This window comes from Bos grunniens, chromosome 21 (assembly GCF_055505025.1).
Source record: "Bos grunniens cultivar Pamir isolate PY7600 chromosome 21, Bosgru_T2T1.0, whole genome shotgun sequence".
Taxonomy (NCBI): domain Eukaryota; kingdom Metazoa; phylum Chordata; class Mammalia; order Artiodactyla; family Bovidae; genus Bos; species Bos grunniens.
Window position 1 is genome coordinate 29321435 of NC_141185.1, and position 15287 is coordinate 29336721.

At 35.6% G+C, this 15287-nt stretch overlaps 1 protein-coding gene across 8 annotated transcripts in view; it reads right to left on the bottom strand.

Annotated features, from left to right (window-relative positions):
• Window positions 1–15287, bottom strand: part of G2E3 (G2/M-phase specific E3 ubiquitin protein ligase) — a 76987-nt gene that overhangs the window by 7178 nt on the left and 54522 nt on the right. For all 8 annotated transcript variants that reach the window (XM_086363762.1, XM_086363761.1, XM_086363760.1 and 5 more), the window contains 2 exons: window positions 8440–8612; window positions 48–238 (listed from right to left, as the gene is read on the bottom strand). In XM_086363762.1, coding sequence (XP_086219888.1) covers window positions 48–238; window positions 8440–8612 — 364 coding nt within the window. The remainder of the gene's footprint in view (window positions 1–47; window positions 239–8439; window positions 8613–15287) is intronic.

Consider the following 15287-nt stretch of genomic DNA (forward strand, 5'->3'; position numbering starts at 1 on the left):
CCCAAAACAAAATTTTTAAGTTAAATGAAAATAAAACATCTACATACCCTCAACAGCCTGTAAGTAACTATTCCAAAACCCCAAAGTCTGTACATCAGACAATGTGTGTACTGTAAAAAGATCACTAAGTATTTTTGCAGAAAGATTCTCAGGTTTATGACAGAAGATGTGAAAAAATGCTTCTGGGTAAGTCTGAATTTTCTCCAAAACACCAAGAGTTTTCAGACCCTGTTTAAAACTTAAAGAGAAGAAAAATAATGAGCCAACATTCATACACATATGTTTGGAACACATATTTCTAGCTCATTTACAATTACATAATTAGATGTGAGAAAAAAAATATGGACATACTACATGATACTTTCAATCAATAACAAGCCAATGTATTAATATAAAATGAATATATTACATGCCTACAGTATTTATAGAATAATTTTAAAATTGAGCTAATAATTTTCCATTAAGAGAAAAATGACATCTAAAATTTTATACTTCAAAGCTAGTTAGTATAAAATGAAAGACTGCAAAGAAACTAAATTTTAGCCACACAAAAATGCAACTTTTGTATTGCTAAAAAGAAATTAACAAAGAGAAAACAAACAAAATATTTTTAATATACATGATAAAACACTAATTTCTCTAGTTGTACTAAAAATACAAATCAGTTTTCTAGAAGAACAATCCAAATACACAAAATATAAATGCATTATTAAGAAAATACAAGTAACAAATGAATTTTTAAAAATGTACATTCTCACTAATAAGCAAAGAATGGAGATACCATTTTTGCCCATCAGACTGACGAAGCCTTTATTGTGTCTCTGATTTCCCTAGCCACCTCCTCAGGAACCGTGATACACAGATTCATCTTCCATTCTATAAGCTCTTCCTCAACAGCACAGCTCTTTCTCAAGTGCTTATCTTTCCCATTTTTGAATGAAGGAAAAAAAATTAATCCTATTTTCCTTTGAGACGATCTATGTAAAAGACTTATCTTTTCACATTCACCTTCCCTCCATTCCTTTCTACAGAGTAACTGCCCCAAGTTCATGAATGATGTATGGCACCAGTCTCCTGGTTTCCCTTTATTTCTCTGTCCAGACCTTCTGAGTCTCTTACAAAGCTTCTTCTGTCTTTGCTTTCCCTTAAATGTTACTGTTTGTTCCTCATGGTTCTGTAACAAGACAAATTTCTCTTTCCTCTTAGCATATCCCATGATTTGTTTAAGCAGGTTTATGTGCATTATTATAAAATCTATTATTTCCAGCCCAAAATATATATCCAACAGACTGCTGGGCACCATATATTCTAAGTACCCAAACTTATTAAGTCCAAAAGAAAGCTAATTACCCAACTATCAAAATCAGAACCATAAATGACAATTAATGCCTCCATTACTATTAGTATAGATAAATCTGAATGTCATTCTTAACTCTTCCTTGTTCCACGCCCAACTATCAAGTTCTGTGAATGTCCTTTTCTGAAATGCTTTTTGTCTGTTCATTTCTCCACACATCAGTTACCACCTTATTGCAAACCACCTGCAGAGGAACTGTTTCTACCAAGTGTTTAAGTCTCTAAGTTGATTTTCCATGTGAACACCAAAAAAGATATCCACATCCTATTCCCCAGAACCTGTGAATGTGATCTTATTTGGAAAAAGAGTCCAGGCAGATGTAATTATGTTAAGGATCCTGAGATCATTTTACCTAGATTATCTGGGCTTATCCTAAGTCCAGTGATAACTGTCTTTATAAAAGAAACACAGAGAGGAAAAGGCCATGTAACACAGAAGCTTAGAGCTATGCAACCACAAACCACCAGAAGTTAAAAGAAGCAAAGATTGAATTATCTTTCAAAATTCCCAGAATGAAGCCCTGTCAACATGAGGACGAGGACTTCTAGCCTCCAAAACCATGGGAGAATAAATTTCTGTTGTTTAAAGCCATCAGTTTGTGATAATTTTTTACAATAGCCACAGGAAACTAATAATGTACACAATGTCTATGAAGTCAAAACTCCTTAACATGACTTTTAAGGTTCTCCACAATACAATCCTTGCCTGCCTATCTTGGTTTTAACTTTTACCTTACATTTAACCTTTGAAGCAAATTTCAGCCCAATATTTAAAATTTTACTTTTAATTAAAATTAAGTATTTGAAGCTTATACAAAAGCCAGGAAATAAGAGAAAACCATGAACTGTCACTTGAATTTAAAAGATATTGACATTTTGTGTTTGTTTGCTCAGATTATTAAGTAAAATACCCTATTCACTCAATTAAATCTGTCCATTCACACAACCTTCCCTTCTCTCCTACAAAGAAAACTACTTGAAACTGCTATTTAACTATTCTGAATTTTTACTATAGCCTAAATTTGATTTTAGTTTCAATATACATGTATCTCTAAAAAATAACTAGTATTGCTTTGTTTTAAAAGTTTCCATAAATGGCACCACAATGTATAATTATTTTTCAGAATTTTGCTTGAGAATAATTTTTTTTCTAGTTATTATATAATCATAGTGATTACTACATTAGGTAACTAGGTCTAGCACTTTTGGGAAACTGTATTGAATTTCAAAAAGCTTTTTTATTATGTACTGCAAATTTTTGTGTTCCTTTTTTAATTCCAATTTAGCTTCTATTTAAATTTTTAATTGGCATATTTAAAATCGAAAGCAAATCAAGTATTTACCTGCTTGCTGAACAACACAAAGGCCCTAGGACATTTGCAACTCCAGTGGCTCTCTATGTTACTCAAACATTTCACCTTGTATCATAAATCCCCAAATGAAACATTAACTTTTTGTACAGTTAATATTTAATATCAACCAATTTCTTTCCTTACCATTCCTTGTCATCTGCACATCTCCCTTTTAGAATCCTTTACCTCTTGTATACAGTAACCTTGCTACACTCTTTATAGAAGTTCTACGATTTTAGCTGGAACATCAGGTAGACTATAAATGATAATTTTAATTCTCTGAATCTTTAATAACGTTCACTTATTGCTTTAGTCCTGTAGCTCTACTATGTCTTCCAGCATATTGTAGAAATGAAGGAGGTAATTATATATATCCCAGGCTTGTCATGGCCTTAAGAGGAATGCCTGTCACACTATTAAGGATAATGTTCACTGAATGTTTACCAGATAATCTGTATAAGGATACCTCAAACTGTCAGTTTAGAATTATGTACAAATGTATCAATTGCTTTTTTTGCATCTATAATTATATGATGATTGTTTTTTCTCCTTTAATCTATTAGTGGAATGGACAAAAGCAACATTTGATTTTTGATACTAGACCTGCCTTGCTTCCTTTTATAAACCCTCCTCAGAATTGTTAGTTAATTTTGAGGCTATGTTGCTAGGTACAAATAGATTCAAGACTGCTGAATTCAAGATAATTTGTTTTTAACACTATTAGGGTCATTTAAAGACAAGGCTTTATGAAAAAATAATCAGAATTTTTCTTTCTTTTGCTTTGAAGCCATCTATTTAGAATGCAATTTAGGATCCTCTGTCTTTTAATACAAGAGTCTAATTTATTTACATGTATTATAATCTCCTATATATTTAAATTATTCTTCTATCTTATGATTTCTTTGAACATTGTTTTTCCTTGCTTCTTTTTATCCCTCTTTTTCTGCTCGCTCTATGATTAAATATGTTTTATTGCTATCCCCACCGCCATCAAACTGGTCTGGAAGTCACATACTCTTCCTATTATTTTAGAATTTTCCCTTTAAAGATACATAGTTGGTTTAACAATCTAAAGGTAATTAATGCTTCTCCACTACTACCTCAAGAATACAAGTTCCTTAAAACAATACAGTGACCCTTCTCTTCTTACAGATCAACTTTTTACTAGTATTTCATTTTAACCATTTCTTACCAAAATTTAGTTGTTTTTTTTTTTTTTTCCTTTTTAATGGCTAATGCCTGTCTTTATTCAGGTTTTTTTCTTTTTTTTTGCTTACTGATGTTGCTTGTATCTTACTTTTTCTTTCTGGGTTCAATTTCTTTCTTCCTTAAGTACGTATTTTATTAATCTCTTTAGGAAAGAAAGAAAGATGTCTCAAAATGTCTTTATTTCCTTCTTTCTCTTGAATAATAATGTAACTAGCTCTGTGAAGTTATTATCTCGGGTTATCTGTTTTCAGTGTTGATTTCACTGAAAAAAAGGTTTCCAGTATAATTGACACTCCTTTTTACAATGTCTTTTTGCTCAGAAAACTGCCAGCTTTTGCTCAGTTTCCTCACAAAGTACACTGCACTTCAGCATATTAAGCCCTGTGAACTGTGGAACTTCTTAAGCAGCATTTTCTATAATATTGCCCTGCCTCCATGTTTCAATTCTCTTCTATCTTTAATGAGAAAATCCTTTTCTTCCGGATTACCAGTTTTGTCTTAAATGGCCTAACATTTAACAGTCAGCAACTTTTCACTTGTACCATCATTTTTGTTTCCTTTTCCTTGTTGGTTACTTGAATATTTTTTTGCACTCCATTTTTATCTATAGCATTTTGAGTGTATCTATTTTTATAATGTAATAATTTATTGATGCCAGTAAGTATAGAAACATTACTTCTCTTCATGTCCCTTTGTCTTTTGCTGTTTATAATTTCCTAAATATTTATTTTAAATACACTCTGAACCACATTAGCAAATGTTATAATTTTTACCTCAACCATCAAACATAATTTAGCAAACACATGCTTTCATTTTTTTCAATATTCTTTCTTCCTTCCTGATGTTGCAAGATCCAATCTGCTGCTGCCAAGGTGCTTCAGTCCTGTCCGACTCTGTGCAACCCCATAGACGGCAGCCCAACAGCCGCCCCCGTCTCTGGGATTCTCCAGGCAAGAACACTGGAGTGGGTTGCCATTTCCTCCTCCAATGCACGAAAGTGAAAAGTAAAAGTGAAGTCACTCAGTTGTGTCCGACTCTTCGTGACCCCATGAACTGCAGCCTACCAGGCTCCTCCGTCCATGGGATTTTCCAGGCAAGAGTACTGGAGTGGGGTGCCATCGCCTTCTCCGCCCTCTTTATCTAGATCTGCCTAATTCCTGTTTATAAATTAGGTTTTAATTTAAACACCACTTACATAGATAGTAAAGCTCTTCCTGACGTCTAGACTACTCATCCCTATAAAAATAAACAAAAGACTCAAAGAAACAGCTATGAATTCTGACTTAGCAACGAAGAAAAAAATCCATCCATAGGTACATGAACTACTTGTTAGTAAAAGAATCCTTTGTACTTCTATGTCATTAAGAGATATCTTTCAAATAAGTTTTAAAGTAATTATCAAAATGTATATTTGGATTATTGTATTAATTATAATTATGAATAGTATTTCTAACTAAGAAAATTTTGAGATGAGTCATAGAAGACACTTGGATGCATTTTAAAGTTATGTAAAAGTTATTTTAAATTACAGTATTAAAAATATATTAGAAATTATATCCTTTGTAATTGTTTAAGCTTATGATGTCATACTTGAATTTGGAAGACTGCTGATGTTCTAAAGGGCTCTAAAAAAAGTATGAGGACTATAAATGGTCAAGCGATAATGAACAGGAGAAACGGTGGATGGTATGTTACTATTTATTTAATGAAAGAAATGAGGATACATAACACATATTCATATATTTATCTGCTATCATTAAAAAACAATGACGGAAGCCTAAACAATAAAGGCCACTGTAATAATTACTTCATATGAGGATGGAAGGTAGATGTGATTAGGATGAAAGTTAAACTTATCTGAATATATTTTGTATAAGAGCTGAGATCTTTCAATATACTTTCATTACAGACTTGATTTTACATAACTTTAAAATAAAATGAAAATAAAATGCATAGTTAGTAGTATAACAACAAAGAGAATAAATATGTCAAATGACTTTAAACACAGTAATTTGAATTCAAAGTCTTCAGATCAGATCAGTCGCTCAGAAGTGTCCGAGTCTTTGCGACCCCATGAATAGCAGCACACCAGGCCTCCCTGTCCATAACCAACTCCCGGAGTTCACTCAGACTCACATCCATCGAGTCAGTGATGCCATCCAGCCATCTCATCCTCTGTCATCCCCTTCTCCTCTTGCCCCCAATCCCTCCCAGCATCAGACTCTTTTCCAATGAATCAACTCTTCGCATGAGGTGGCCAAAGTACTGGAGTTTCAGCTTTAGCATCATTCCTTCCAAAGAAAACCCAGGGCTGATCTTCTTCAGAATGGACTGGTTGGATGTCCTTGCAGTCTAAGGGACTCTCAAGAGTCTTCTCCAACACCACAGTTCAAAAGCATCAATTCTTCAGCGCTCAGCCTTACTCACAGTCCGACTCTCACATCCATACATGACTACTGGAAAAACCATAGCCCTGACTAGACGGACCTTTGTTGGCAAAGTAATGTCTCTGCTTTTGAATATGCTATCTAGGTTGGTCATAACTTTCCTTCCAAGGAGTAAGCGTCTTTTAATTTCATGGCTGCAGTCACCATCTGCAGTGATTTTGGAGCCCAGAAAAATAAAGTCTGACACTGTTTCCACTGTTTCCTCATCCATTTCCCATGAAGTGATGGGACCGGATGCCATGATCTTCATTTTCTGAATGTTGAGCTTTAAGCCAACTTTTTCACTCTCCACTTTCACTTTCATCAAGAGGCTTTTGAGTTCCTCTTCACTTTCTGCCATAAGGGTGGTGTCATCTGCATATCTGAGGTTATTAATATTTCTCCCAGCAATCTTGATTCCAGCTTGTGTTTCTTCCAGTTCAGCGTTTCTCATGATGTACTCTGCATATAAGTTAAATAAACAGGGTGACAATATACAGCCTTGACGAACTCCTTTTCCTATTTGGAACCAGTCTGTTGTTCCATGTCCAGTTCTAACCGTTGCTTCCTGCATACAAATTTCTCAAGAGGCAGATCAGGTGGTCTGATATTCCCATCTCTTTCAGAATTTTCCAGTTTATTGTGATCCACACAGTCAAAGGCTTTGGCAGAGTCAATAACACAGAAATAGATGTTTTTCTGGAACTCTCTTGCTTTTTCCATGATCCAGCGGATGTTGGCAATTTGATCTCTGGTTCCTCTGCCTTTTCTAAAACCAGCTTGAACATCAGGAATTTCACGGTTCACATATTGCTGAAGCCTGGCTTGGAGAATTTTGAGCATTACTTTACTAGCGTGTGAGATGAGTGCAACTGTACGGTAGTTTGAGCATTCTTTGGCATTGCCTTTCTTTGGGATTGGAATGAAAACTGATCTTTTCCAGTCCTGTGGCCACTGCTGAGTTTTCCAAATTTGCTGGCATATTGAGTGCAGCACTTTCACAGCATCATCTTTCAGGATTTGGAATAGCTCAACTGGAATTCCACCACCTCCACTAGCTTTGTTCAAAGTCTTAGACCAAAACAAAAATAACCTTAACCTTATTTCAGTAATATATGTTACTGATGATGATGTCGGTATTATTATTCTGTGACAACTATTATTTATGAAATGTGGAATAAATCAAGCAATTATTTCATACTCTAATTCACCAGTGTCTTTGAGAACTAAGATTATCAACACGGGACAAAGAAAAAGTTAAAAGTCTTGCAGTGGTGAATCTGAAGTATTAGTATAAACTCATGATGTATTTTATATTAAAAAATTAAAATAAAAACAAAAAAACTTATATTTCTTTTTCAGCCAACTGAAAAGGCCTAGAAACAATGACCAACCTGACAAAAATAAGCATCCCCAAGCATCCAGACTGTGAATTTGAAATACCATTTCCCATTCAAAGCAACAAAGACTGTTTGGCCAGAATGTACAAAAGGAGCCCGAAACACCTTGTTTCAATGAAACTGACACTTCCCACATAGCAGGAAGACCATTAAAGGTCAACATCAAAAGAGACAACACAACTAGGTTTATACTGGTTAAAGATGAGACAATCTGAAATTTGCTAAGAATAGCAACAATTCTTAAAACATTAAGTATACAGATTAATGATACTGAAATTTAAAAAACTCCTTGAAAACAAAACCAGAATCAATAACAAAGGAAGGTTAGATAAATGAGACTGGCCACAAGTTGGTTGATAACTGTTAGATCTGAATGGTGATTACATGGTGTACCACTCTGTCTACTCTCATATATATTTTAGATTTCCTACTATTAAATAACAGAGTGTGAGGATATAAAATAATTTTGATTTAGAAAAATTATAAGTGAGATATAATTACTTACCCTACCTAAGTAGGATACACTTAAGCAATTCTGCATAGAATGGTAAGAACAGTATTCATCCTTAAGAGGTTAGTTTTAAAGCATTATTTTAAAACAGCACTTAAATTTTATCAAATAAGTCTCACATTATAAGACAATTAACCACTTTAAACATATAATTTGAGAGACTCTTTAGCACATGAACAACTTACCTCTCAAAAGGTGCTTGGACTCTTTTAATTACATGATAAACAAGTATGTCTTTTGCCAACATATATTTATCACTTATTGATGTTATAAGTCTTAGACATCCAATAAACTCTAGGTACTTATAATAGTCATTTATTAAAGAGTTTAAGTCATCCACAGTTGCTGCAGTATTTATCTGTAATGAAGAAAATACACCCAGTTTATGCATTTACTTGTGAAAGAAATTTACATATTTCATATTTCAAATGACATATTACTTCATACTCACACTTCATACATGAGTACACCTGAGTGAAGTGAAAGTACACCAATAGTAATTTTTCTTGAATAAATGTCTGATAATCCACTTTTTTAAATTTTATTTTTAAACTTTACATAATTGTATTAGTTTTGCCAAATATAAAAATGAATCCACCACAGGTATACATGTGTTCCCCATCCTGAGCCCTCCTCCCACCTCCCTCCCCATACCATCCCTCTGGGTCGTCCCAGTGCACTAGCCCCAAGCATCCAGTATCATGCATCGAACCTGGACTGGCATCTCGTTTCATACATGATATTTTACATGTTTCAATGCCATTCTCCCAAATCTTCCCATCCTCTCCCTCTCCCACAGAGTCCATAAGACTGTTCTATACATCAGTGTCTCTTTTGCTGTCTCGTACACAGGGTTATTGTTACCATCTTTCTAAATTCCATATATATGCATTAGTATACTGTATTGGTGTTTTTCCTTCTGGCTTACTTCACTCTGTATAATAGGCTCCAGTTTCATCCACCTCATCAGAACTGATTCAAATGTATTCTTTTTAATGGCTGAGTAATACTCCATTGTGTATATGTACCACAGCTTTCTTATCCATTCGTCTGCTAATGGACATCTAGGTTGCTTCCATGTCCTAGCTACTATAAACAGTGCTGCGATGAACATTGGGGTACACTTGTCTCTTTCCCTTCTGGTTTCCTCAGTATGTATGCCCAGCAGTGGGATTGCTGGATCATAAGGCAGTTCTATTTCCAGTTTTTTAAGGAATCTCCACACTGTTCTCCATAGTGGCTGTACTAGTTTGCATTCCCACCAACAGTGTAACAGGGTTCCCTTTTCTCCACACCCTCTCCAGCATTTATTACTTGTAGACTTTTGGATCGCAGCCATTCTGACTGGTGTGAAATGGTACCTCATAGTGGTTTTGATTTGCATTTCTCTGATAATGAGTGATGTTGAGCATCTTTTCATGTGTTTGTTAGCCATCTGTATGTCTTCTTTGGAGAAATGTCTTATTTAGTTCTTTGGCCCATTTTTTGATTGGGTCATTTATTTTTCCGGAGTTGAGCTATAGGAGTTGCTTGTATATTTTTGAGATTAGTTGTCAGTTGCTTCATTTGCTATTATTTTCTCCCACTCTGAAGGCTGTCTTTTCACCTTGCTAATAGTTTCCTTTGGTGTGCAGAAGCTTTTAAGGTTAATTAGGTCCCATTTGTTTATTTTTGCTTTTATTTCCAATATTCTGGGAGGTGGGTCATAGAGGATCCTGCTGTGATGTATGTCAGAGAGTGTTTTGCCTATGTTCTCCTCTAGGAGTTTTATAGTTTCTGGTCTTACGTTTAGATCTTTAATCCATTTTGAGTTTATTTTTGTGTATGGTGTTAGAAAGTGTTCTAATTTCATTCTTTTACAAGTGGTTGACCAGATTTCCCAGCACCACTTGTTAAAGAGATTGTCTTTAATCCATTGTATATTCTTGCCTCCTTTGACAAAGATAAGGTGTCCATATGTGCGTGGATTTATCTCTGGGCTTTCTATTTTGTTCCATTGATCGATATTTCTGTCTTTGTGCCAGTACCATACTGTCTTGATAACTGTGGCTTTGTAGTAGAGCCTGAAGTCAGGTAGGTTGATTCCTCCAGTTCCATTCTTCTTTCTCAAGATAGCTTTGGCTATTCGAGGTTTTTTGTATTTCCATATAAACTGTGAAATTATTTGTTCTAGCTCTGTGAAGAATACTGTTGGTAGCTTGATAGGGATTGCATTGAATCTATAGATTGCTTTGGGTAGTATACTCATTTTCACTATATTGATTCTTCCAATCCATGAACATGGTATATTTCTCCATCTATTAGTGTCCTCTTTGATTTCTTTCACCAGTGTTTTATAGTTTTCTATATATAGGTTTTTAGTTTCTTTAGGTAGATATATTCCTAAGTATTTTATTCTTTCCGTTGCAATGGTGAATGGAATTGTTTCCTTAATTTCTCTTTCTGTTTTCTCATTATTAGTGTATAGGAATGCAAGGGATTTCTGTGTGTTGATTTTATATCCTGCAGCTTTACTATAGTCACTGATTAGTTCTAGTAATTTTCTGGTGGAGTCTTTAGGGTTTTCTATGTAGAGGATCATGTCATCTGCAAATAGTGAGAGTTTTACTTCTTCTTTTCCAATTTGGATTCCTTTTATATCTTTTTCTGCTCTGACTGCTGTGGCCAAAACTTCCAAAACTATGTTGAATAGTAATGGTGCAAGTGGGCACCCTTGTCTTGTTCCTGACTTTAGAGGAAATGCTTTCAATTTTTCACCATTGAGGATAATGTTTGCTGTGGGTTTGTCATATATAGCTGATAATCCACTTTAATACAGTATATATCTGCCTCAAGAAAGCTAGTCTGTAATTCCACATTCAAAAAATATATATTTATTTATAATTGGTTGATGATTGGTTTACAGTATTGGTTTGATTTCTGTCATGCATCAACATGAATTAACCATGGGTGTATATATGTGCCCTCCCTCTTGAATCTTCTTCATCCCACCTCCAGCCCATCCCCATCCCTCTAGGTTATTAAAGAGCCCCAGTTCGAGTTCCTTGAGTTGAAATTCCACTTTAATATAGGAAGCTATTTACATAAAGGTAGTAATTGACATAGAACAGGTACATAGACTAGAGAGGCAAGAAAGATGATCTGCAGAGATTTCCTGAACGAGAAAGTATAGTTTGAATATACTTTTATATATTTCAAATATTTCATTTGAATAAAAATGAATAGACTCAAAAGAGTATTTGAGGCAACAGTATAAAGAAAGAAATACTTGACCATTTATGAGCCAGACACTTTCATATAGTTAGCTCTTGAACAAAGTTACAGAGGGAGAAAGATGAATGGAAAATCTCCTTGGTATTTTTTTCCCAAAAAACTCTTCTCCCAGGTATTCCCTCATTTATTTCAGATCTCTACTGTGATCTCAGAAGCTTTTCCCAAGTACCCTTTTCAAACTATCTTCATGCTGTAATGGGCTTCCCTTGTGGCTTAGCTGGGAAAGAATGCACCTGCAATGTGGGAGACCTGGGTTCGATCCCGGGTTGGGAAGATCCCCTGGAGAAGGGAAAGGCTACGCACTCCAGTATTCTGGCCTGGAGAATTCCATGGACTGTACAGTCCATAGGGTCGCAAACAGTCAGACAAGACTAAGCAACTTTCACACTCTACTAGTTGGGTATGTGTTATCTCATCCTCCTAACCCACCACCCTGAGTTTTAGCTGGGCATATGACAAAACTTTCCTTACAGCCAGATGTGGCCTTATGTGACTAAGAGCTGTCCAATAGAACATGAGTGAAAATGTGTTAAATTTCCCTGAACTCTACTTTCACCTTCTCCCCTAAGAGCATATTTCAGCTATGAAGACAATATCCTAAATGATTATACAATGAGAGTTGTTCAGGTGCTCAGTTGTGTCAGACTCTTTGTGACTCCATGTCACAGCCAGACTTCCCTGTCTTTCACCATCTCCCGAACCTTGCTCAAACTCATGTCCATTGGGTCGGTGATGCCATCCAACTATCTCATTCTCTGTCGTCCCCTTCTCCTGGCTTCAATCTTTGCCAGCATCAGGTCTTTTCTAATGAGTTAGCTCTTTGCATTAGGTGGTCAAAGTACTGGAGCTTCAGCTTCAGCATCAGTCCTTCCAATGAATATTCAGGGTTGACTTCCTTTAAGATTGATTGGTTTGATCTTGGTGTAGTTTAAGGGACTCTTAAGAGTCTTCTCCAACACCACAGTTCAAAAGCATCAATTCTGTGGCACTCAGCCTTCTTTATGGCACAACTCTCACATCTATACATGACTATTGGAAAATCCATGGCTTTGACTAGACAGACTTTTGTTGGCAAAGTAACGTCCTTGCTTTTTAATATACTGTCTAGCATATGCTGGTCATAGCTTTTCTTCCAAGGAGCAAACGTCTTTTAATTTCATAGCTGCAATCACCATCTGCAGTGATTTTGGAGCCCAAGAAACATAAAGGCTGTCACTGTATCCATTGTTTTCCCATCTATTTGCTACAAAATGATGGGACAGGATGCCATGATTTTTGTTTTTACAATGCTGAGTTTTAAGCCAGCTTTTTGACTCTCCTCTTTCACCTTCAATAGGCTCTTTAGTTCTTCTTCACTTTCTGCCACAAAGGTGGTGTCATCTGCATATCTGAGGTTATTGATATTCCCCCAGCAATCTTGATTCCAGCTTGTGCTTCATCCAGCCAGCATTTTGCATGATGTACTCTGCACGTAAGTTAAATAAGTAGGATGACAATATACAGCCTTGACATACTCCTTTCCCAATTTGGAACAAGGCTGTTGTTCTATATCTGGTGTTAACTATTGCTTCTTGACCTGCATACAGATTTCTCAGGAGGCAAGTAAGGTGGTCTGGTTTTCCCATTGCTTTAAGAATTTTCCAGTTTGTTGTGATCCAAATAGTCAAAAGCTTTAGCATAGTCAATAAATCAGAAATAGATATTTTTCTGGAATTCTCTTGCCTTTTCGATGATCCAATGGATATTGGCAATTGGATGTCTCGTTCCTCTGCCTTTTCTAAATCCAGCTTGAACATCTGGAAGTTCTTCGTTCATGAACTGTTGAAGCCTATCTTGGGAATTTTGAGCATTACTTTGCTAGCATGTGAAATGAGTGCAATTGTTCAGAGTTTGAACATTCTTTGGCATTGCCTTTCTCTAGGATTGGAATGAAAACTGACCTTTCCCAGTCCTGTGGCCACTGTTGAGTTTTCCATATTTGCTGGCATATTGAATGCAGCACTTTCAAAGCATCACCTTTTAGAATTTGAAATAGCTCAAGTGGAATTCCATCACGTCCACTAGCTTTGTTCAGAGTGATCTTTCCTAAGGTCCACTTGACTCTGTACTCCAGGATGTCTGGCTCTAGGTGAGTGACCACACCATCATGGTTATCTGGGTCATTAAGATCTTTTTTGTATAGGTCTCCTATGTACTCTTCACCTCTTCTATGTTTTGTTAGGTCTATTCCGTTTCTGTCCTTTATTGTACCCAATACAACGAGAGGAAGGAATTCAATTCTCTGGGTGACCTGGTGTATCACAATTGTACCTTTAAAACAGGAGCCATTTTTGTACAGGCCAGAGAGCATTTTATGCTTTGTGGGCCTATGGTGCTTGTCCCAAACTATTCAACCCCACCACTGCAGTGTAAAATCAGTCACAGACACATAATAAATGGGTGTGGTTGTGTTCCTATAAAACTTTAAAAAGGCAGCAGGCAACACTTGGCCTACAGCTATAATTTACCAACTCCTACTTAAAATCTAGATTTTAGAAAAAAATTAAATATCTGCCTTTTTTTGAGCTTTTGTCTTTTGGGTCTCTTTGTTACAAAAGCCTAGCCTAATCTTATTATATACCCCAAGCATTATCTTGGAAGAGATATCCTTCTTCTTATTCTGTTCTATATTATGATATATTTTACTCCATGACAGTTTATTACATATTTGATTATTTTGTCTTTCTTCTCATAGGTAAATTCTAAGGAGGCAGGGGGTTTGTTTAGTTCACTACTTTATCCTCAGTGTTAAAACAAGTATGGAATACACAGCATTTGTTGACTGAAATCAATGAAGAAACACTGGCAAAGAACCAGAGTAAATAAAGCCATGAGGAGAACTAGAAGTCTTAAGGGCCCTAATGAAGAGTTTAAACTCCATTCAGTAGGCAATGAGAATCCATTAGGATTCTTGAGGAAGAAAGCAATGTGGTCAAACCTGTACTTGTAAAAGAATCATCCTGAGTAAGAAGATTAGAATAATATCTTAACTGTTTAAACATAGATATAAATATCATATACTAAGCATACTAGAAATAAGAAGGAAAGGTCACTCTTAAGAGACAGATGCCTTGACACAAACTGATGAACAGAGTATGGAAGAGTGATAACAACCCTGTCTCCAGAATAACTTGGAAATAAAAAATCTCTTGAAAAGAACACGAGAATCAGGCAAAAAACCCAAATTCTGGGGAAAAGTTCTGTCTTAAACATGTTGGGCTCAATTTGGTAGGAAGAGCTAGATCTTATCTGGATCTAAAAATCTGGGGGCTCAAAAACACAGGTCTGGAAATCATCGGAAAAGTTATGAATGAGAAGATGCTTTCTTCTCATTATATAGAAGGAGGACTGTTAAGACAACACTACCTAAAATTACCTAAGTTTCAGGGGTAGGAAGAAGTATTTAAAAAGACAATAGTAGTTAAAAGTACCAGGGAACAGAATATTAGAGAAAACAGCAGAAAGGAATTCAAATACAATGGTGATTGCAGATATCAGAGGAGATACGGAATTAGGAAAGAAAGGCCTTTGTATGTGGAGATTTAGATCCCTGCCTATTTTTAGTAGGGGACAGGTTAAGGGAAGAAAAGTTGAATGGATTTCATTGTCTCAGTTTCTAAACCAATAACACATGGGCAAAGATGCTTATCTCACAGGGTATTACAGTAAGTAAACTGAGTTTGTACAGGTAACACGTGCAGTACAGGGCTTAATAAATGGC